General features: G+C 35.2%; 2 protein-coding genes across 2 annotated transcripts in view; both read left to right on the forward strand.

The window, feature by feature from the left end:
* The window catches only part of Myo81F (Myosin 81F), a 708,752-nt gene that overhangs the window by 33,976 nt on the left and 651,154 nt on the right, over nucleotides 1-23,622 (forward strand). The gene's annotated exons all lie outside the window — the stretch shown is intronic.
* Nucleotides 4,551-5,536, forward strand: LOC135963195 (uncharacterized). The gene is made up of 2 exons (XM_065514964.1): nucleotides 4,551-4,916; nucleotides 4,993-5,536. The coding sequence occupies exons 1-2, from the start codon at nucleotides 4,556-4,558 to the stop codon at nucleotides 5,211-5,213; spliced, it is 582 nt and encodes a 193-aa protein (XP_065371036.1). The 5' UTR covers nucleotides 4,551-4,555; the 3' UTR covers nucleotides 5,214-5,536.

Consider the following 23,622-nt stretch of genomic DNA (forward strand, 5'->3'; position numbering starts at 1 on the left):
GTGAGGGTCAATGGAACAAATGACGTTAAGAACATATATTTATCGGAGTCATTTGGATCTGTGAATTTTTGATGGTATTCACTGTGTCCCGAACTTCCGTCACAGCCCCATTTTGAGAACATTTGCAGTTCGTTGGGGAGTTCTGTCACCTCATTCTCGGATTTTGTCATCAAAATCCTGGTTACTGTATGATCTAATAACTCTTGTAGACCAACTTTGCTACAAGTTTCTTGCACCTGAACATTTGCAGGATAGCATTTTTTTTGCTTCCAGTATCTGATGGGTGGGTAAATGTCGCATCCAATTTCTCTAGCTGAACTGCGCAAAACCTCATATTGATGCTTTGACAACGAAGCATCAAGTAACAGCCCAAGTGCCTTCTCCGGGGTGAACCCCTTAATGGATTTGTTTAAACACTCACCTTTTTTTGCGGCAGACGACATCAACTCCATTGAGGTGTTCTTACAAAAATCTTTTACCTTTGTCCTCTTTGTTCGCGGTTGGCAATCCTCGAAGGCTTTTACTGGACGTCCACGTTTAACCATATTTGAACAGCTTGGTGCTTCATTGTTTGCGGTATATTTGCACACTTTGTAAAAATTTTTCAGCCAATTTTCATTAAGATCAAGAAATCTGGATTTTATGCGTCTTGCTTTTTGCCATCTATCTTTGAACTTTGTTAAAAAGTCTTTTTTCAAAAATCTAGTAAAGACTTCAACATCCTCAGCAGTCATTTCTTCATTGCTATTTGCAATGACTTCGACAGTAACATCAATCACTGTTGGTATCAATCAATATTTCGCAAATGTTTAAATAAGAAATTGTTAAATTTTCCATAATTAATAAAATAAAATCTTGAAATCACTTAATAACACACCTATTATCACTGCACTTGCCAATGTAAATTAGCATATCAATAACATTAAAATTTTTTACCCATATCCAGAAATTAAAATCAGAAACTGTATATTATTGTTGGTACTTAATATTCTTAATATTCATTATTTTACTTTCGTAATAACTTATGTTATCACTCAACTCTCATTTACTTCTTAAAATACCGTTAATCCTGTATTACTTAATTGCTTTATTTTGAAGCTTAGCTATAAATATTTTTTGAAATAAAATTCATTCGCTTATGAACTGTCCACTGGGAAAGTTGGCCAAAATAAAAAGCGGCGTTTTTTTAAATAATAAAAATTAATACTAAAGAGGACAGATTAAGACTTTTATAGTCCGATTTGTCCCTTTAAACAAATAAATAAAAAGTATTACCCAGCTTTGACGTTGATCGACTGGCTTGGATTTACTTAATAATTTAAGTATAAAAAATAATAAAATAACAAAACACCCAGGAAAGGAGATAAATTCCTTATTCCTACAACTAAAGAATTATGGCAACAACAACATGCATGAACGAAAATTCATGTTTTGTTACTTTATCACTTTATAGTTTTTACTGTTTTTTTGGAAAGGAGCAGGTAGGAGCAGCTGAATTTTTTTTTAACTTTTAGCTGAGACTTCAAGCTGTAATTTGACATCTTTCGTTAAACAACGCTCCACAGCGCTAAAAAGATGCAGTCCACTGAAGTTGATGAACATTGAAATTTTGATGTTGTTTGTATTTTGTTCTACGAAATTTTTTATATATCACTTTTTCCAACTTTTTTTAATGCAAATCTGATCTATGACAATTGCCATTTACGAAAATATACATCAAAGTCAAATGATAAGTTTACTGTGATTGTACCAAAAGATTGAATATACAGTAATTTTGCATGCCATTTTAAACAAGCGAACATATATGAACTACGAGCGTGTCTGTCCAAACAGATAATAAATATATCAGCTTAATATTTAGGAATCATAATATTCAGATATCTGACAACAAAATACAAAAAAATTATCCAAATCGGCGAACATGAAAAAAATTAATTTCGGCCACTCTTCAACCATTGTGCGGCGCGCCAGTTCATATATGTTCGCTTGTTTAAAATGGCATGCAAATTTACTGTATATTCAATCATTTGGTACAATCACAGTAAACTTATAATTTTACTTTGTTGTATATTTTCGTAAATGACAATTTCCATAGATGAGATTTGCATTAAAAAAAGTTTGAAAAAGTGCCATATAAAAAATTTCGTAGAACAAAATATAAACAACATCAAAATTTCAATGTTCATCAACTTCAGTGGACTGCATCTTTTTAGCGCTGTGGAGCGCTGTTTAACGAAAGATGTCAAATTACAGCTTGAAGTCTCAGCTAAAAGTTAAAAAAAAATTCAGCTGCTCCTACCTGCTCCTTTCCAAAAAAAACAGTAAAAACTATAAAGTGATATAGTGATAAAGTAACAAAACATGCATTTTCGTTCATGCATGTTGTTGTTGCCATAATTCTTTAGTTGTAGGAAGGAGAAATGTATCTCCTTTCCTGGGTGTTTTGTTATTTTATTATTTTTTATACTTAAATTATTAAGTAAACCCTAGCCAGTCGATAAGCTTCAAAATAAAGCAATAAAATAATACACGATTAACGGTATTTTAAGAAGTAAATGAGAGTTGAGTGATAACATGAGTTGTTACGAAAGTAAACGAATGAGACAAAGATAAATAAAAGATCATTGAGCATCAATTGTATATATGTAAACAATAATAATAAAACAATGCGAGTAATGAGTGACAAATAATATAATTATTGAGAAACAATATGCAAATGAGTTAACTATTTAAAAAGAGATCGAATTTACAGTCAAACATAATTGAATAAATGCACTGATAATAAAATAAATTGAATTTAGCAAAAGTTTAAAAATAGTAATTTTATAATATAATGTAATAGGTATACAAACTAGTCAATAGTGTTAACTGTTATATATTTCATTGTTGAAAAAAGCATAAGCTTCAATTGAAGTTTTTGTTGTTAATGATACTGTTTGATAACAACAATAGAAGATCAAGCTCGATTATATGCGATAGAGTATTAGGTGCTGTGTTATCATTAATTTTTTATGTTGTTGCATGTAATAACAACTACACATTATGTCTTGCTCTCTTTATTGTACTAAATCTTTTCCGTTAGAGCTTAATAAGTAATATATTAAATACCAACAATAATATACAGTTTCTGATTTTTTGTAATTTCTGCATTTGGGTAAAAAAATTTAATATTATTGATATGCTAATTTACATTGGCAAGTGCAGTGATATGAGGTGTGTTATTAAGTGATTTCAAGATTTTATTAATTATGGAAAATTTAACTATTTCTTATTTAAATATTTGCGAAATATTGATTGATACCAACAGTGATATTGATGTTACTGTCGAAGTCATTGCAAATAGTAATGAAGAAATGACTGCTGAGGATGTTGAAGTCTTTACTAGATTTTTGAAAAAAGACTTTTGAACAAAGTTCAAAGATAGATGGCAAAAAGTAAGACGCATAAAATCCAGATTTCTTGACCTTAATGAAAATTGGCTGAACAATGTTTACAAAGTGTGCAAATATACCGCAAACAATGAAGCACCAAGCTGTTCAAATATGGTTAAACGTGGACGTCCAGTAAAAGCCTTCGAGGATTGCCAACCGCGAACAAAGAGGACAAAGGTAAACGATTTTTGTAAAAATACCTCAATGGAGTTGATGTCGTCTGCCGCAAAAAAAGGTGAGTGTTTAAACAAATGCATTAAGGGGTTCACCCCGGAGAAGGCACTTGGGCTGATACTTGATGCTTCGTTGTCAAAGCATCAATATGAGGTTTTGCGCAGTTCAGCTAGAGAAATTGGATTCGACATTTACCCACCATACCATCAGGTACTGGAAGCAAAAAAAAATGCTATCCTGCAAATGTTCAGGTGCAAGAAAGTTGTAGCAAGGTTGGTCTACAAGAGTTATTAGATCATACAGTAACCAGGATTTTGATGACAAAATCCGAGAATGAGGTGACAGAACTCCCCAACGAACTGCAAATGTTCTCAAAATGGGGCTGTGATGGAAGTTCGGGACACAGTGAATACCATCAAAAATTCACAGATCCAAATGACTCCGATAAATATATGTTCTTAACGTCATTTGTTCCATTGACCATCACAGAGCGTAATAATATGTCAACAATGTGCTGGAGAAATACAGAGCCGTCATCAACTAGATTTTGCCGACCGTTAAAATTTGAATTTATACAAGAAACAGCTGAAGTTATAAATTCTGAGGTCAGTCGTGTTAATGACGAAATAGCAAATTTAAGAAATACTGTCGTTGAATTGCATATCAGAAACTTGAATATTTGTCACACATTGAAATTAACAATGATTGATGGGAAAGTAGCTACTACGATTTCTGGAAGCTCATCTATGGCGGTTTGCTTCATATGTGGAGCAAAGCCCACAGAAATGAATAGTTTAGATGCGGTGATTTTGAGAAAATGTTCGGAAGACACAATTGCATTTGGTATTTCTCCCTTGCATGCGAGAATCAAATTTATGGAGTGCATTTTGCACATTTCTTACCGTCTAAGTTTCAAAAAATGGAGAACAGATAGTTGCACAAAAATTGAAATGGCGGCAAATAAAGCTCAAATTCAGAAGAGATTAAAGTTGACGCTGGGCATAAATGTGGACGCAGTGAAGCAAGGTATGGGCACATCAAACGATGGCAATACGGCAAGAAGGTTTTTCGAAAATCCAGCCAAAACTGCAGACGTAATTGGTATAAAAGAAGAATTAATACATAGATTTAAAATTATTTTGGCAACAATAAATTGTAATGCAGCGATAGACACTAACAAATTTCATATATATTGCATGGATACTGCCAAGTTGTTTGTTGATCTCTATGACTGGTACTACATGCCTGTAACTGTGCATAAGATTCTGGTGCATGGTAGCAAAATTATAGCAGAAACTATTCTGCCAATAGGTATGTCTGTATCTAAAATCTCTTATTCAATGATTTCATTTGAATTTTTTACATTTTAATTGATTATTTGTATCAGGTATGCTATCCGAGGAAGCTCAGGAAGCGAGGAATAAAGACTATAGAGCCTATAGATTACACCATTCGCGAAGAATTGGACGTGTAGCCACTAATGAAGATGTAATGCATAATCTTTTATTGTCTTCAGACTCATTCATAAATAGATTTCGCTCAAAGCTGAAAATCAAAAAATTGGAGTACGATAATGATGTTAAAAAATTATTAAAAGACTATGCTTAAATTACTTATTCATGTTTTTTCTATGGGAGGTGGGCGTAAAAGTGGGCGGATCAGGTATATATTTTCAGGAGCCCATTCTACAATTATAATATTTATTTTTTGAGAAAATTGAGTTGATGCATTAAAAATCAAGGGAGTTATGAAACTTTTTCAATACAAGTTGTATGGGAAGTGGGCGTAAAAGTGGGCGGATATTTTTCAAATTTCACACAAATGATTCTGAGTGTTTAAAAATGCTATGTGCCAAAAATCAATGCCGTAGGTCAAAATTTAATTTTCACTTTGTATGGGAGGTGGGCGTAAAAGTGGGCGGATCATTTTGATTTTTCAAATTTTTCTTGATTCAAACAAAAAATGCCTATGTGCCAAGTTTCATTGTCCTTAGACAACTGCTTCTATTTTTAGCCGCTCGTTGTATGAACTTCAACCAATGTGCGCCGTTCTCATTTCTATCACTCGGGCTGTTCATTCCCATGATTCCTTCAAAGCTTTCCCTTTGGTGGCCGATGCGCGCGTTTAAGTCACCCAACTTTGTGTAAAACGTGATTTAGTTGGTCGTAAATTTTTTTCTTAGTTTCCAGGTCACTTCGGTAGGCGTTTAACATCGAACAATTGTAATTTTACCGATACTTCTGTTGAACTGGATTGTTATAATTCGTTCAGACCAGTTTATTAGTATTTTTCGTAGTCTGTGGTTTATAAAAAAAAAATCCCACTCCTTGCGTATGAGCCTCTCGTTCCTTACGACCAGAGAACAGTATGCGGTCACCCTGAGAACTTGTGGCATTCCACCTTATTTCGCTAATACCTATAACGGATATTTTTAGTTTTTTGCATTCTGACTACAGTTGAAGACTTTCTAAGTCTAATCAAGTCTAATCTTAATAACTGACAATTTATAACATATGATTTCATTAAGAATAGTTTCTTTATTAGCCCAATTTAAAAGCTTACTTCAATTCGGATTTCATTTTCAGGCCTAATAGAAGTTCTTATGTAGACATTCTATGAAGCATTACGCTTTTTGTTTCCTTATAGACCTTCAACGGAAGTCCTTCTAATATGCCCTCTTAAGTAGACCTTCTATCAACGCTCTAGAAGTCCTCTTTACTGCATATTTTCCCGTTGGTATCAACGTAGTTTACGCAAAGTATAAAGACTCGCACTATTACAGCTTGATTATATTTTATTTAAAAAAAAAAAAACATTTTTAACATGTTACTTACCATGATAATAAAATAAATCCTTCAACGTTTTACGGCTTTCTCTAATAGAGTTCGTCAGATATTTGATATGTGTGGTACCGTATCCCCTATTAATAAACCGCCATTTTTAGACAAATTAAGTAAAATCATAAAAATGATTCAGACAAAGTTTGAAAATTTTCTATTTACTTTGTATATGAGGCGCCACGCACCTCAAATGAAAAATTTGTTAAAGCTGATGTTCAAGAAATTTCTAGAGCCAACAACGAGAAGCTGTTAGCTGAAGTTAAAGCTGAAGTTCAAGAAACTTATAAAATAAACAACAAGAAGCTGCTAGCTGAAGTTAAAGCTGACGTTCAAGAAACTTCTAAAGCCACAAACTAGAAACTTCAGGAAATTTCGGATGTTATAAACAGCAGGGTTGATAATCTCGAAACGCAATTAGAGAGCGGCATAGAAAAACAATCCCAAGGTGTTGATAACAAATTTGTTGATCTGGAAAAGAAGATTAATAATCTTCAATGCCAAGATGGACCAGTACGAATTATTTCAGAAGCATCTAGTAGAAAAAAGGATCCTAGTTTTGATGGAAGCACACCATTTAATGTTTTCAAGTTCCAATTTGGTACAGTTGCCAAGAGAAACTTATGGAGCAATGAAGAAAAAGCTATAGAATTGAATTTGGCCTTGAAAGGAAACACTGAAATAGTTCTTGAAAGCTTACCAATAAGTAACAAAAATAGTTATGATGCTCTACAACGCAAGTATGGTGGAGAACACATGAAAGAAATATACCGAATGGAATTGCGTGGTAAAGTGCAGAAACCTTATAGACGCTACAAGACTTTGTGACGGAAATTGAACGTTTGATGCAGCTTAAATATCCAGACGAAAACCATCCGTTATTGGATAATTTCAAGATTGACGCATTTGTGAATGGCCTTCTTGACCCTGATGAAAAACATGCGGTTTATGCTACACGGAAGTCAACATTTGCGGAAACCGTTTTGTTTCAACAATTCATTTCATAATGATAAAAAGTAAAATGCGCATATTTATAAAAAATTAAACAATACGCCCAGACATTATGTTGTTGTGGAATGCCGGATTTTTTAGATGTGCCACGTTTCTTATTTTTCCTCTTTTTGGAGGGCCTTTGATCCTCGGGACCGTCGTTATTCTGAGGTGGTTGGCTTTGGGTTGCAGGGTTGTGCCCTTTTTTAGCCTTATGCCGGTGGAGAAGGGTGTGGTGTTCGGACAAACATTCATACACCTCTCACGACTAGTGCATTTGTCCTTCATATGAGTGTGTGTCAGGCAATTGAAACAATAACGGTATTTCTTCACCGTCTCCCATCGTTTCCCCACCGACATCTTTCTAAAGGAAGGGCATTTGCGTAAAGCTTGCTCGCTTTTGCATAAACGACAGTCCCGAAGGATCTCGAATGCCCGAAGCTGTTCTCACGTCCGCAGAGCGGACCTTACAATCTTGCCCTACATGAGTCTTCTCTATCCTACCTAAGCGCCATTCATTCGGGGGTAAATTATATTGACGGATCACTACTAAATCTCCTACTTTCAAGTCCCTTTGTGGCTATTTCCACTTAGTTCGCCGATGGAGTTCTTTGAGGTATTCCTCTTTCCATCGCAGAGCAAACTGATGATGGAGCACTTTGAGTTTCTGCCATCTATTAGCAATACTCAAAGAAAGATCGGAATGATTGGGTTCAGGGGGTGCCAAAAGAGGCGCTCCAATCAAAAAATGACCAGGGGTTAATGGGACTAAATCAAGGGGATCATCGCTCATAGCAGTTAATGGTCTTGAGTTTAGGCAAGCTTCAATATGGCTTAACATAGTTGAAAACTCCTCAAATGTAAATTTTTGCATTCCAGCAATTTTTCGAAAATAATCCTCCCATATGAGGAGCACCAGGGGGGATAAAATGCCATTCAACTGGCTGAGACCTATTTCGTACAAGTACTTTTTATCTCAATTGGAATAAAAACTGCTTTCGGTCAATTTCCAGTAAATTAGCAGCACCGACAAATGCAGTTCCGTTGTCCGAGTAAACATGAGCAGGACAACCTCGACGTGAGAAAAAACGAGCTGCATGAAATGTTTCGGTCGACATATCACCGGTTGCCTCTAAGTGAATCGCCTTTGTGGCGAAACAAACAAAAACGAGAACATAATCTTTCGTTATTCGGCAACCTCTACCAATGTAGGATTTTATGTCGAACGGACCTGCGAAATCTAAACCAGTATGGTTAAACGGCCTCGAAAGGGATGCACGTTCAGGCGGTAAAGCAGCCATAATCTGCTGACCGGTTTTCTTTATAATAATGATGTTAAAAAATTATTAAAAGACTATGCTTAAATTACTTATTCATGTTTTTTCTATGGGAGGTGGGCGTAAAAGTGGGCGGATCAGGTATATATTTTCAGGAGCCCATTCTACAATTATAATATTTATTTTTTGAGAAAATTGAGTTGATGCATTAAAAATCAAGGGAGTTATGAAACTTTTTCAATACAAGTTGTATGGGAAGTGGGCGTAAAAGTGGGCGGATATTTTTCAAATTTCACACAAATGATTCTGAGTGTTTAAAAATGCTATGTGCCAAAAATCAATGCCGTAGGTCAAAATTTAATTTTCACTTTGTATGGGAGGTGGGCGTAAAAGTGGGCGGATCATTTTGATTTTTCAAATTTTTCTTGATTCAAACAAAAAATGCCTATGTGCCAAGTTTCATTGTCCTTAGACAACTGCTTCTATTTTTAGCCGCTCGTTGTATGAACTTCAACCAATGTGCGCCGTTCTCATTTCTATCACTCGGGCTGTTCATTCCCATGATTCCTTCAAAGCTTTCCCTTTGGTGGCCGATGCGCGCGTTTAAGTCACCCAACTTTGTGTAAAACGTGATTTAGTTGGTCGTAAATTTTTTTCTTAGTTTCCAGGTCACTTCGGTAGGCGTTTAACATCGAACAATTGTAATTTTACCGATACTTCTGTTGAACTGGATTGTTATAATTCGTTCAGACCAGTTTATTAGTATTTTTCGTAGTCTGTGGTTTATAAAAAAAAAATCCCACTCCTTGCGTATGAGCCTCTCGTTCCTTACGACCAGAGAACAGTATGCGGTCACCCTGAGAACTTGTGGCATTCCACCTTATTTCGCTAATACCTATAACGGATATTTTTAGTTTTTTGCATTCTGACTACAGTTGAAGACTTTCTAAGTCTAATCAAGTCTAATCTTAATAACTGACAATTTATAACATATGATTTCATTAAGAATAGTTTCTTTATTAGCCCAATTTAAAAGCTTACTTCAATTCGGATTTCATTTTCAGGCCTAATAGAAGTTCTTATGTAGACATTCTATGAAGCATTACGCTTTTTGTTTCCTTATAGACCTTCAACGGAAGTCCTTCTAATATGCCCTCTTAAGTAGACCTTCTATCAACGCTCTAGAAGTCCTCTTTACTGCATATTTTCCCGTTGGTATCAACGTAGTTTACGCAAAGTATAAAGACTCGCACTATTACAGCTTGATTATATTTTATTTAAAAAAAAAAAAACATTTTTAACATGTTACTTACCATGATAATAAAATAAATCCTTCAACGTTTTACGGCTTTCTCTAATAGAGTTCGTCAGATATTTGATATGTGTGGTACCGTATCCCCTATTAATAAACCGCCATTTTTAGACAAATTAAGTAAAATCATAAAAATGATTCAGACAAAGTTTGAAAATTTTCTATTTACTTTGTATATGAGGCGCCACGCACCTCAAATGAAAAATTTGTTAAAGCTGATGTTCAAGAAATTTCTAGAGCCAACAACGAGAAGCTGTTAGCTGAAGTTAAAGCTGAAGTTCAAGAAACTTATAAAATAAACAACAAGAAGCTGCTAGCTGAAGTTAAAGCTGACGTTCAAGAAACTTCTAAAGCCACAAACTAGAAACTTCAGGAAATTTCGGATGTTATAAACAGCAGGGTTGATAATCTCGAAACGCAATTAGAGAGCGGCATAGAAAAACAATCCCAAGGTGTTGATAACAAATTTGTTGATCTGGAAAAGAAGATTAATAATCTTCAATGCCAAGATGGACCAGTACGAATTATTTCAGAAGCATCTAGTAGAAAAAAGGATCCTAGTTTTGATGGAAGCACACCATTTAATGTTTTCAAGTTCCAATTTGGTACAGTTGCCAAGAGAAACTTATGGAGCAATGAAGAAAAAGCTATAGAATTGAATTTGGCCTTGAAAGGAAACACTGAAATAGTTCTTGAAAGCTTACCAATAAGTAACAAAAATAGTTATGATGCTCTACAACGCAAGTATGGTGGAGAACACATGAAAGAAATATACCGAATGGAATTGCGTGGTAAAGTGCAGAAACCTTATAGACGCTACAAGACTTTGTGACGGAAATTGAACGTTTGATGCAGCTTAAATATCCAGACGAAAACCATCCGTTATTGGATAATTTCAAGATTGACGCATTTGTGAATGGCCTTCTTGACCCTGATGAAAAACATGCGGTTTATGCTACACGGAAGTCAACATTTGCGGAAACCGTTTTGTTTCAACAATTCATTTCATAATGATAAAAAGTAAAATGCGCATATTTATAAAAAATTAAACAATACGCCCAGACATTATGTTGTTGTGGAATGCCGGATTTTTTAGATGTGCCACGTTTCTTATTTTTCCTCTTTTTGGAGGGCCTTTGATCCTCGGGACCGTCGTTATTCTGAGGTGGTTGGCTTTGGGTTGCAGGGTTGTGCCCTTTTTTAGCCTTATGCCGGTGGAGAAGGGTGTGGTGTTCGGACAAACATTCATACACCTCTCACGACTAGTGCATTTGTCCTTCATATGAGTGTGTGTCAGGCAATTGAAACAATAACGGTATTTCTTCACCGTCTCCCATCGTTTCCCCACCGACATCTTTCTAAAGGAAGGGCATTTGCGTAAAGCTTGCTCGCTTTTGCATAAACGACAGTCCCGAAGGATCTCGAATGCCCGAAGCTGTTCTCACGTCCGCAGAGCGGACCTTACAATCTTGCCCTACATGAGTCTTCTCTATCCTACCTAAGCGCCATTCATTCGGGGGTAAATTATATTGACGGATCACTACTAAATCTCCTACTTTCAAGTCCCTTTGTGGCTATTTCCACTTAGTTCGCCGATGGAGTTCTTTGAGGTATTCCTCTTTCCATCGCAGAGCAAACTGATGATGGAGCACTTTGAGTTTCTGCCATCTATTAGCAATACTCAAAGAAAGATCGGAATGATTGGGTTCAGGGGGTGCCAAAAGAGGCGCTCCAATCAAAAAATGACCAGGGGTTAATGGGACTAAATCAAGGGGATCATCGCTCATAGCAGTTAATGGTCTTGAGTTTAGGCAAGCTTCAATATGGCTTAACATAGTTGAAAACTCCTCAAATGTAAATTTTTGCATTCCAGCAATTTTTCGAAAATAATCCTCCCATATGAGGAGCACCAGGGGGGATAAAATGCCATTCAACTGGCTGAGACCTATTTCGTACAAGTACTTTTTATCTCAATTGGAATAAAAACTGCTTTCGGTCAATTTCCAGTAAATTAGCAGCACCGACAAATGCAGTTCCGTTGTCCGAGTAAACATGAGCAGGACAACCTCGACGTGAGAAAAAACGAGCTGCATGAAATGTTTCGGTCGACATATCACCGGTTGCCTCTAAGTGAATCGCCTTTGTGGCGAAACAAACAAAAACGAGAACATAATCTTTCGTTATTCGGCAACCTCTACCAATGTAGGATTTTATGTCGAACGGACCTGCGAAATCTAAACCAGTATGGTTAAACGGCCTCGAAAGGGATGCACGTTCAGGCGGTAAAGCAGCCATAATCTGCTGACCGGTTTTCTTTATAATAATGATGTTAAAAAATTATTAAAAGACTATGCTTAAATTACTTATTCATGTTTTTTCTATGGGAGGTGGGCGTAAAAGTGGGCGGATCAGGTATATATTTTCAGGAGCCCATTCTACAATTATAATATTTATTTTTTGAGAAAATTGAGTTGATGCATTAAAAATCAAGGGAGTTATGAAACTTTTTCAATACAAGTTGTATGGGAAGTGGGCGTAAAAGTGGGCGGATATTTTTCAAATTTCACACAAATGATTCTGAGTGTTTAAAAATGCTATGTGCCAAAAATCAATGCCGTAGGTCAAAATTTAATTTTCACTTTGTATGGGAGGTGGGCGTAAAAGTGGGCGGATCATTTTGATTTTTCAAATTTTTCTTGATTCAAACAAAAAATGCCTATGTGCCAAGTTTCATTGTCCTTAGACAACTGCTTCTATTTTTAGCCGCTCGTTGTATGAACTTCAACCAATGTGCGCCGTTCTCATTTCTATCACTCGGGCTGTTCATTCCCATGATTCCTTCAAAGCTTTCCCTTTGGTGGCCGATGCGCGCGTTTAAGTCACCCAACTTTGTGTAAAACGTGATTTAGTTGGTCGTAAATTTTTTTCTTAGTTTCCAGGTCACTTCGGTAGGCGTTTAACATCGAACAATTGTAATTTTACCGATACTTCTGTTGAACTGGATTGTTATAATTCGTTCAGACCAGTTTATTAGTATTTTTCGTAGTCTGTGGTTTATAAAAAAAAAATCCCACTCCTTGCGTATGAGCCTCTCGTTCCTTACGACCAGAGAACAGTATGCGGTCACCCTGAGAACTTGTGGCATTCCACCTTATTTCGCTAATACCTATAACGGATATTTTTAGTTTTTTGCATTCTGACTACAGTTGAAGACTTTCTAAGTCTAATCAAGTCTAATCTTAATAACTGACAATTTATAACATATGATTTCATTAAGAATAGTTTCTTTATTAGCCCAATTTAAAAGCTTACTTCAATTCGGATTTCATTTTCAGGCCTAATAGAAGTTCTTATGTAGACATTCTATGAAGCATTACGCTTTTTGTTTCCTTATAGACCTTCAACGGAAGTCCTTCTAATATGCCCTCTTAAGTAGACCTTCTATCAACGCTCTAGAAGTCCTCTTTACTGCATATTTTCCCGTTGGTATCAACGTAGTTTACGCAAAGTATAAAGACTCGCACTATTACAGCTTGATTATATTTTATTTAAAAAAAAAAAAACATTTTTAACATGTTACTTACCATGATAATAAAATAAATCCTTCAACGTTTTACGGCTTTCTCTAATAGAGTTCGTCAGATATTTGATATGTGTGGTACCGTATCCCCTATTAATAAACCGCCATTTTTAGACAAATTAAGTAAAATCATAAAAATGATTCAGACAAAGTTTGAAAATTTTCTATTTACTTTGTATATGAGGCGCCACGCACCTCAAATGAAAAATTTGTTAAAGCTGATGTTCAAGAAATTTCTAGAGCCAACAACGAGAAGCTGTTAGCTGAAGTTAAAGCTGAAGTTCAAGAAACTTATAAAATAAACAACAAGAAGCTGCTAGCTGAAGTTAAAGCTGACGTTCAAGAAACTTCTAAAGCCACAAACTAGAAACTTCAGGAAATTTCGGATGTTATAAACAGCAGGGTTGATAATCTCGAAACGCAATTAGAGAGCGGCATAGAAAAACAATCCCAAGGTGTTGATAACAAATTTGTTGATCTGGAAAAGAAGATTAATAATCTTCAATGCCAAGATGGACCAGTACGAATTATTTCAGAAGCATCTAGTAGAAAAAAGGATCCTAGTTTTGATGGAAGCACACCATTTAATGTTTTCAAGTTCCAATTTGGTACAGTTGCCAAGAGAAACTTATGGAGCAATGAAGAAAAAGCTATAGAATTGAATTTGGCCTTGAAAGGAAACACTGAAATAGTTCTTGAAAGCTTACCAATAAGTAACAAAAATAGTTATGATGCTCTACAACGCAAGTATGGTGGAGAACACATGAAAGAAATATACCGAATGGAATTGCGTGGTAAAGTGCAGAAACCTTATAGACGCTACAAGACTTTGTGACGGAAATTGAACGTTTGATGCAGCTTAAATATCCAGACGAAAACCATCCGTTATTGGATAATTTCAAGATTGACGCATTTGTGAATGGCCTTCTTGACCCTGATGAAAAACATGCGGTTTATGCTACACGGAAGTCAACATTTGCGGAAACCGTTTTGTTTCAACAATTCATTTCATAATGATAAAAAGTAAAATGCGCATATTTATAAAAAATTAAACAATACGCCCAGACATTATGTTGTTGTGGAATGCCGGATTTTTTAGATGTGCCACGTTTCTTATTTTTCCTCTTTTTGGAGGGCCTTTGATCCTCGGGACCGTCGTTATTCTGAGGTGGTTGGCTTTGGGTTGCAGGGTTGTGCCCTTTTTTAGCCTTATGCCGGTGGAGAAGGGTGTGGTGTTCGGACAAACATTCATACACCTCTCACGACTAGTGCATTTGTCCTTCATATGAGTGTGTGTCAGGCAATTGAAACAATAACGGTATTTCTTCACCGTCTCCCATCGTTTCCCCACCGACATCTTTCTAAAGGAAGGGCATTTGCGTAAAGCTTGCTCGCTTTTGCATAAACGACAGTCCCGAAGGATCTCGAATGCCCGAAGCTGTTCTCACGTCCGCAGAGCGGACCTTACAATCTTGCCCTACATGAGTCTTCTCTATCCTACCTAAGCGCCATTCATTCGGGGGTAAATTATATTGACGGATCACTACTAAATCTCCTACTTTCAAGTCCCTTTGTGGCTATTTCCACTTAGTTCGCCGATGGAGTTCTTTGAGGTATTCCTCTTTCCATCGCAGAGCAAACTGATGATGGAGCACTTTGAGTTTCTGCCATCTATTAGCAATACTCAAAGAAAGATCGGAATGATTGGGTTCAGGGGGTGCCAAAAGAGGCGCTCCAATCAAAAAATGACCAGGGGTTAATGGGACTAAATCAAGGGGATCATCGCTCATAGCAGTTAATGGTCTTGAGTTTAGGCAAGCTTCAATATGGCTTAACATAGTTGAAAACTCCTCAAATGTAAATTTTTGCATTCCAGCAATTTTTCGAAAATAATCCTCCCATATGAGGAGCACCAGGGGGGATAAAATGCCATTCAACTGGCTGAGACCTATTTCGTACAAGTACTTTTTATCTCAATTGGAATAAAAACTGCTTTCGGTCAATTTCCAGTAAATTAGCAGCACCGACAAATGCAGTTCCGTTGTCCGAGTAAACATGAGCAGGACAACCTCGACGTGAGAAAAAACGAGCTGCATGAAATGTTTCGGTCGACATATCACCGGTTGCCTCTAAGTGAATCGCCTTTGTGGCGAAACAAACAAAAACGAGAACATAATCTTTCGTTATTCGGCAACCTCTACCAATGTAGGATTTTATGTCGAACGGACCTGCGAAATCTAAACCAGTATGGTTAAACGGCCTCGAAAGGGATGCACGTTCAGGCGGTAAAGCAGCCATAATCTGCTGACCGGTTTTCTTTCGATAAATAGTACATTCCTTACAATTGAAAATAACTGTACGAATTAGATTATTTAGTTTCGGGACCCAAAACTCATTTCTAACTAATCTGAGCATTAATGAATGGCCACCATGGGCAGAGCACTTGTGAACATGTTCAACAAACAAACGAGTAAAATGGGCTGCATAAGGCAGAATTTTAGGATAACGCTCATCGTATGTTAAGCCAGGTGATCGAACTAATCGACCATTGATTCTGACAAAACCATTCGAGTCTATAAACGGGTTCAAAGTGAGTAAATTACTCTTGGAAAATATGGGTTTACCTTTTGAGAGTAAAGAATATTCGGTTATATAATTCTTTTGACATACTAGAACTAATCGATCACGAGTAAATCTCATTTCTGATTGGGTTAAATCTAAAGTGTTGTACAAGCATTTTCGGGTTTTCAAATACTGTAAACACCTGAACCAATACGAAATAATTCGCATTGCACGGGGTAAATCTGAAAAACGTTTCAGTATGTCAAATTTTAGTTCAGTCTGAACAGAAAAAGATTGAACTTCTAAATGTAGATGTTCGGTAACGACATTTTGTGGCCAGTATTCTCGCGGTTGTCGTAACCACGAGGGACCATGCCACCATAAGGGGTTGTCTACTAAATCTCGAGCAAGAGTTCCACGACTTGCGAGATCTGCGGGGTTATCTTTGGAGTCAACATGATACCAATTTTCGTTACCTACTTTCTTTACTATGAGTGAAACTCTGTTCTTGACAAAGGTTGGCCAATGACACGGGGGTTTTATGAGTCAAGATAAAACTATAGTAGAATCAGCCCACATATAAATCTTTCTCTTGTCTAGATTTAATTGACTACACAAAGATCCTACCATGTTTGCCATCAAAGCCGCTCCACAAAGTTCTAAACGGGGTAATGTTTCAGACTTAACATGAGCTACCTTCATCTTTGCAGAGAGTAAATGTGAAGTGATTTCATTCGCCGAAATACCTCGAACATAAAGAGCACAGCCATAAGCCTTTTCTGAAGCATCAGAAAATGCATGAAGTTCAATTTCATGACTGGGGTGAAAATTAACCCATCTTGGAATGTTAATTTTCTCAAAATGAGCGCCATTGCGCAAGGGTTAAGGTTTTTAAACTTTCATCCCAATCTGTCTTGTCTTTCCATAATTGTTGCATTATAATTTTAGCAACAATAATTTTTGGAGAGAGCCAACCGGCGGGGTCAAATAGCTTAGCTATTTCTGACAAGACAGCACGTTTTGTCACAATATCCCGGCGTGGCTGCGATATGAGTCGGAAGTACAAACTGTCAGTATCAGCATTCCATCGCAAGCCCAGGGTTTTTGTTGTGCTAGCATCTGCAAATTTTAAGAAGTCTGCATCAAGCAGATTCCCACGGGGTAAATCTTCTAAGAGACGTATATGATTGGCAGTCCATTTTCGTAAAACGAAACCGGCCGATTCGAGAACATGGGTGAGTTCAATACGTCTCTCAAAAGTGTCTTCTAGCTCATGAGAGCCAGCAAGTACATCATCGACATACATTTGGGTTTTCAAAATTTGAGATGCTAACGGACTTTGGGGTTCACAATCGTTGGCCAATTGTAAAAGAGTTCCAATCGCTAAATACGGTGCACAATTCACTCCGAATGTGACTGTATTTAGCTCATAGTCCTTTATATCAGCTTCGGGATTATTGCGGTAAAAGATCCGCTGAAATTGTATTTGTTCGGGATGAATTAAAATTTGGCGATACATTTTCTCAATGTCAGCGTTAAAAACGTAACGAAAGAGTCGCCATTGGAGGATTAAGAACGTAAGGTCTGCCTGTAAAACAGGACCGGGGTATAAAATATTATTAAGGCTTACGCCATTGGAGGATGGGTTTGAAGCGTTAAATACCACACGGAGTTTGGTGGTCAAACTGTCGGGTTTAAATACTGCATGATGCGGTAAATAATAACTAGTCGCTTTTGAATCAGAGGGATTAACTGCTTTGATATGTCCCATTTCAAAATACTCGCTAATCATAGTGTCATACTGTGATTTCAATTCGGGGTTCTTTAAAAGTCGAGTTTCATTTCTCATGAAATGGGACAAAGCACTATGTCGAGAATCTCCTAATGTCACTTCATTATAAAATTCTCGACGAAACGGGAGTGAAACTACATAACGACCATCGGGGTTTCTGTAAGTAGTTGTCCGGTAAAGCTCCTCACAAATTTCTTCGCTTTCAGACCATCGTGTCGCTTGTGGAACTTCTTCAAGTTCCCAAAAACGAGCAAGTTGGGCGTTCAGCTCAACTTGGTTGCAAAGCGTTGCAAGGGTATACATGGGTTCACCAGTTACTATCCAACCGAAAACTGTTCTTTGGGCGATCAGGTTGCATTTGGATGCTTTCTAACATCCGAGGTTAAAATTTTTGGATAAACATTTCCTCCAAATAGGATATCCATATGGGTACACATGACGTCGGTCATGGTAATATCGGGAAAACTAGAGTTTACGATATCTGTAAGGGTACACGAGGGCAACCGACCGGTAATTTTCTCAACTACATATGCGCAAATTTTAAGTTTGAAACTGGGGTCTATCGGGGATCCGACAAAAAGAACGCACATAGTAGAGGAATTTCCAGCCAAGCAATCCATCATACCAGTGATATTGTCGATGGTACTGAAAATGTTGGTATAGAAAGCTTCCTTTGTAATCTCCTAGAGATAAAGGTGCCTTGCGAACCAGGGTCAACTAGCGCTCGAGCCGCACATCTGAGATCGGAATGGGGGTTAGGGCTCAAATGTGCGGCATACGTATGAACGTTTTGAGGCGCTGCAGAAGTTGAAGGGGTAAAATTAAGAGGGGGTTGATTTTGGTTGCTTGCTGGAATCGGGTTAACATTATACGGGGTTTGTTGTAATGGTACATTAGTACCTGAAGCTATAGGAAATTGGATTGAAACTTGAGAATTTTGACCTTGCGGTCTTTGATCTCTATGATGCAATGAGTGATGCTTCTGTCTACACAAAGAACAAACATGAGTATTTCTACAATTCTTAAAATCGTGAGAAGTCGCCAAACAATTTGAACAACACCTAAGTCTCTTTACGGTTGACATTCTATCATCGACAGTCTGACTCAAGAAGTTTGGACAAAGTCTAAGGGGGTGTGAGCCTTGACAAAGGAAACAACGACAAACTGTGGAACTAGGGTTAGTTTTTGTCGCAAAACTTTGAACTTTTCTAGAGTCATTAAATGATTTCTTAGGGGCATTAAAACTCGAGTTCTTTCGTGATAATGTGTTCGGGGTTTTGTTCATATTTTGAACTGGGTTAGACTGTCTTATATCAGAAATTGACTCGAGAGTTTTGAAATGAGCTGTCAAAAATGCGTCCATATCCTCCCACTTTGGAGATTTTGGACAAAGTTTCTTCGACTGTTCCCAGAGACTTAAAGTGTTTTCGGGTAACTTTGTAGCACAAATATATACTAACATAACGTGATAAAATATTTCCGGGGTAACCTCTAATAGTGAAAGATTCGTAATACAATCATTAAGAGTTCGTTGCATATTTTTAATATTCGGGCCTGTTTCTTGGGTAATGGGTTTAATACTCAAAAGAGTTCGAAGCTGTTCATTTATAAGAGCATTTTTGTTCTCATAAGTATCAACTAACTTTTTCCATGCCACTGCATAGCCATCATTAGTTAATGGAACAGTTTGTATGACATCATGAGCATCCTTTGCAGTTTTCTGCAGCAAATAGTACAATTTCTGTACAGGGGTTAAACGGGGGTTATTGCCATACAATAGAAGCATAGAAGCAGTTTTTAAATTGTCCAAATAGGTGGTTATCATGGAGATACCACGAGTATATGTACTATAAGAAGCCATATATCTGGCCTTCACCTCAACAATCTGTGGGGTTTTCAATTGTTCAGCTTCGATCAGCAAAGTATCGTATGCTGAACGAACAGCTTCCCATAAACGGTTTAATTCTTTTTCGTGGCTACTTAACGAACCAATTCGAAGTTCACCGACGGGTGTTATCGAAATATGAGCCTCGAATTCTGCCAAACGATCGGCATTACGAATCAATGCGGACATGTCCATTTTTGATCTTAAAAAATATCGGGTAATTTTGACAAAAAAAGCAAGAAAAATCGAGTAACAAAATTTAAAAATAATCAAAAATAGGGAAAACTTGTTTAAAATTCAAAAAAATACACAAAACTAATCTTTAAATAATTTAAAAATTTGAATTTTATCACGATTGTAGGGTTTGAAATACAGAGTAAAATCGAAAATCGACAAAAAACGAGTAAAAGTTTCAAAAAAATTCCAAAAAATCTTAAAAAGATGACAAATTTCAAAAATATTTGGGTTAATAGGAATTCACAAAGGAAATTCCACAAAAATAATGGGTTAAATATGTAAAATATTAAATAAGAAAGTGAATTTACACTTTTTTCGGTGTTTCTCAAGATAAAAATATTCAAAAAATTGGGTAAATAATTTGAACAACGATTTTCTATAGTGTAAATGTACTTTCAATATTAAAAGAGGTATACAAAATTTTTAATAACGAATAAACGGTTACTCACTTTCGAATAAAATTAAATAATTAATTTTCACTAAAAATAATTATTTTTCAATTATATTTTATTCACGGATTAATTTTTAATTTAAAATGCTCAATAAATTTATTTAATATCAATAAAATGAGTTAAAAAGCACTTTAATACAATAAATTACTCGATAACCGGTTTATTCGCACGACTAAAATATTGCAGCACTAGCGTAGGTGACAATATAAAGCAAAGAGAAAATAAAAAATCAACCAACAATTGCACTGTAACTTTTTGTCAATGTTATTATTGTCTTATTACAAAAAATAACACACACACTCACTTTATATTGTGTTTAAAAATTATATATTTTATTTTTATTATTATTTATTTAATATTATTAAAATATCACAAAATAAAAATTCACAAAATAATTTAATTTTTATTTTAATCGCGTGTCCGTCGGTTTATGTTTACAATTAAACTATCGAGTAAAATGTTTTTCTTCTTTATTCTCTTTTGTGCTATATTCGTTTAGATCAACAAGCTTTTTTTAAAGCTTTTGTTAACAGCAGAGTTAACAGAGAATAAAGAAGCTGGGTTTAAAAAACAACAAAAACACTGAAGTAAATAAAAATATCACTTTTAAATAAAAGAAAAACACGGGTAATAAGTGAATAAACACTGTGAAAAAATATATGAAAAATCCACACAATATAAGAGTTTTTTCTTTTATTTTTGGAGTTAAACACACGCGAAAATAATAAATTAAAGCAAGGGCAAAAAAAATGAAGAAAAACAAGTAAGAGTGCTATATTCGGCTATGCCGAATCTTATATACCCTTCACCTTTGTTGTGGATGCAATAGTATTTTTTATAATTAGTATATGGGGCATTTCATGTCAAGTGAACCAACTTTTGAAATCGATGTCTTCCGATCGGGATGAAATTTGCACCAAGGTTAGCTCTATTGGATAGTAACTCAGACACAATTTTTCAACAACATCGGTCGAGAACTCTCTGAGTTATAGGGGGTAAAATTTTGACAATTTGGTCAAACAGGGGTTTTTTCTTATCCATGTAACTTATTACCTATTGTTCTTAGCAAAATGTGTCCCAAATAGTATAGATAGCTATTTCGATCTTTCGAAAAAAAATATTTAAAAAAAAAAATAAAAAATTTTTAATATTTTTTTTCCGAAATCAAAAACTTTTTTGACTTTTTTTTAAAATGGGTCCTTTTTTTTTTTTTTTTTTTTTTTTCTTAAAATAAAGTTTAGATATTTTCCTTGAACACCTACTTGGTCGCTTAGTGGGATGCGAGTGGGATATCTATCAAAATAAATATTTTGTAACTCAAAACATAAAATTTTTGACTTTTTTTGCAAAATCAAAAACTTTGTTGACTTTTTTTTTCAAAATGGACCCTTTTTTAATCTTTTTTTTTAGGTCAAACAAAAGCTTAGATATTATCCTTGAAGACCCTTTTGGTCGCTTAGTGGGATGCGAGTGGGATATCTATCAAAATAAATATTTTTTAACTCAAGACTTACAATTTTTGACTTTTTTTTTTGCAAATACGATTTTTTTTCCAAATGGGCCCTTTTTTTAAAATTTTTTTTGTAGTCAAAAGAAAGCTTAGGTCCATTCCTTTAAGATATTTTTAGTCCCTTAGTGGGATGCGAGTGGGATATCTATCAAAATAAATATTTTGTAACGCAAGACATACAATTTTTTAATTTTTTTTTGCAAAATCAAAATTTTTTTCCAATATGGGCCCTTTTTTTAATTTTTTTTTTTGCTCAAAAGAAAGCCTAGGTCCATTCCTTTAAGATATTTTTAGTCCCTTAGTGGGATGCGAGTGGGATATCTATCAAAATAAATATTTTGTAACAATTTTTTAATTTTTTTTGCAAAATCGAAATTTTTTTCCAATATGGGACTTTTTTTTTAAAATTTTTTTTTGCTCAAAAGAAAGCTTAGGTCTTTTCCTTTAAGACCTATTTTGTCACTTAGGAAGATGTGAGTAGGATATCTATTAAAATAAAAATGTTGTAACTCAAGACATTCAATTATTGACTTTTTTTTTGCAAATTCGAATTTTTTTTCAAAATGGGCCCTTTTTTAAAAATTTTTTTTTAGTCAAAAGAAAGCTTAGGTCCATTCCTTTAAGATATTTTAGGTCCCTTAGTGGGATACGAGTGGGATATCTATCAAAATAAATATTTTGTAACTCAAGATATACAATTTTTGATTTTTTGGCAAAATCAAAAACTTTTTTGACTTTTTTTTAAAATGGGCCCTTTTTGTAATTTTTTTTTTTTGCTATAAAGAAAGCTTAGGCCTATTCCTTTAAGATGGTTTTGATCGCTTAGTGGGATGCGAGTGGGATATATATCAAAATAAATGTTTTGTAACTCAAGACATACAATTTTTGTGTTAAAACATTTATTTTGATAGATATCCCACTCGCATCCCACTAAGGGACTAAAAATATCTTAAAGGAATGGACCTAGGCTTTCTTTTGAGCAAAAAAAAAATTAAAAAAGGGCCCATATTGGAAAAAAATTTTGATTTTGCAAAAAAAAATTAAAAAATTGTATGTCTTGCGTTACAAAATATTTATTTTGATAGATATCCCACTCGCATCCCACTAAGGGACTAAAAATATCTTAAAGGAATGGACCTAAGCTTTCTTTTGACTACAAAAAAAATTTTAAAAAAAGGGCCCATTTGGAAAAAAAATCGTATTTGCAAAAAAAAAGTCAAAAATTGTAAGTCTTGAGTTAAAAAATATTTATTTTGATAGATATCCCACTCGCATCCCACTAAGCGACCAAAAGGGTCTTCAAGGATAATATCTAAGCTTTTGTTTGACCTAAAAAAAAAGATTAAAAAAGGGTCCATTTTGAAAAAAAAAAGTCAACAAAGTTTTTGATTTTGCAAAAAAAGTCAAAAATTTTATGTTTTGAGTTACAAAATATTTATTTTGATAGATATCCCACTCGCATCCCACTAAGCGACCAAGTAGGTGTTCAAGGAAAATATCTAAACTTTATTTTAAGAAAAAAAAAGGACCCATTTTAAAAAAAAGTCAACAAAGTTTTTGATTTCGGAAAAAAAATATTAAAA

Source organism: Calliphora vicina, chromosome 1 (assembly GCF_958450345.1).
Source record: "Calliphora vicina chromosome 1, idCalVici1.1, whole genome shotgun sequence".
Lineage (NCBI taxonomy): Eukaryota > Metazoa > Arthropoda > Insecta > Diptera > Calliphoridae > Calliphora > Calliphora vicina.

Bases quoted from the DNA above. Each gene is read 5' to 3' on its own strand.
- LOC135963195 (XM_065514964.1), top strand. From the start codon at position 4,556: ATGGCGGCAAATAAAGCTCAAATTCAGAAGAGATTAAAGTTGACGCTG. The intron at 4,917-4,992 runs GTATGTCTGTAT...TATTTGTATCAG, and splicing joins AGAAACTATTCTGCCAATAG to GTATGCTATCCGAGGAAGCT.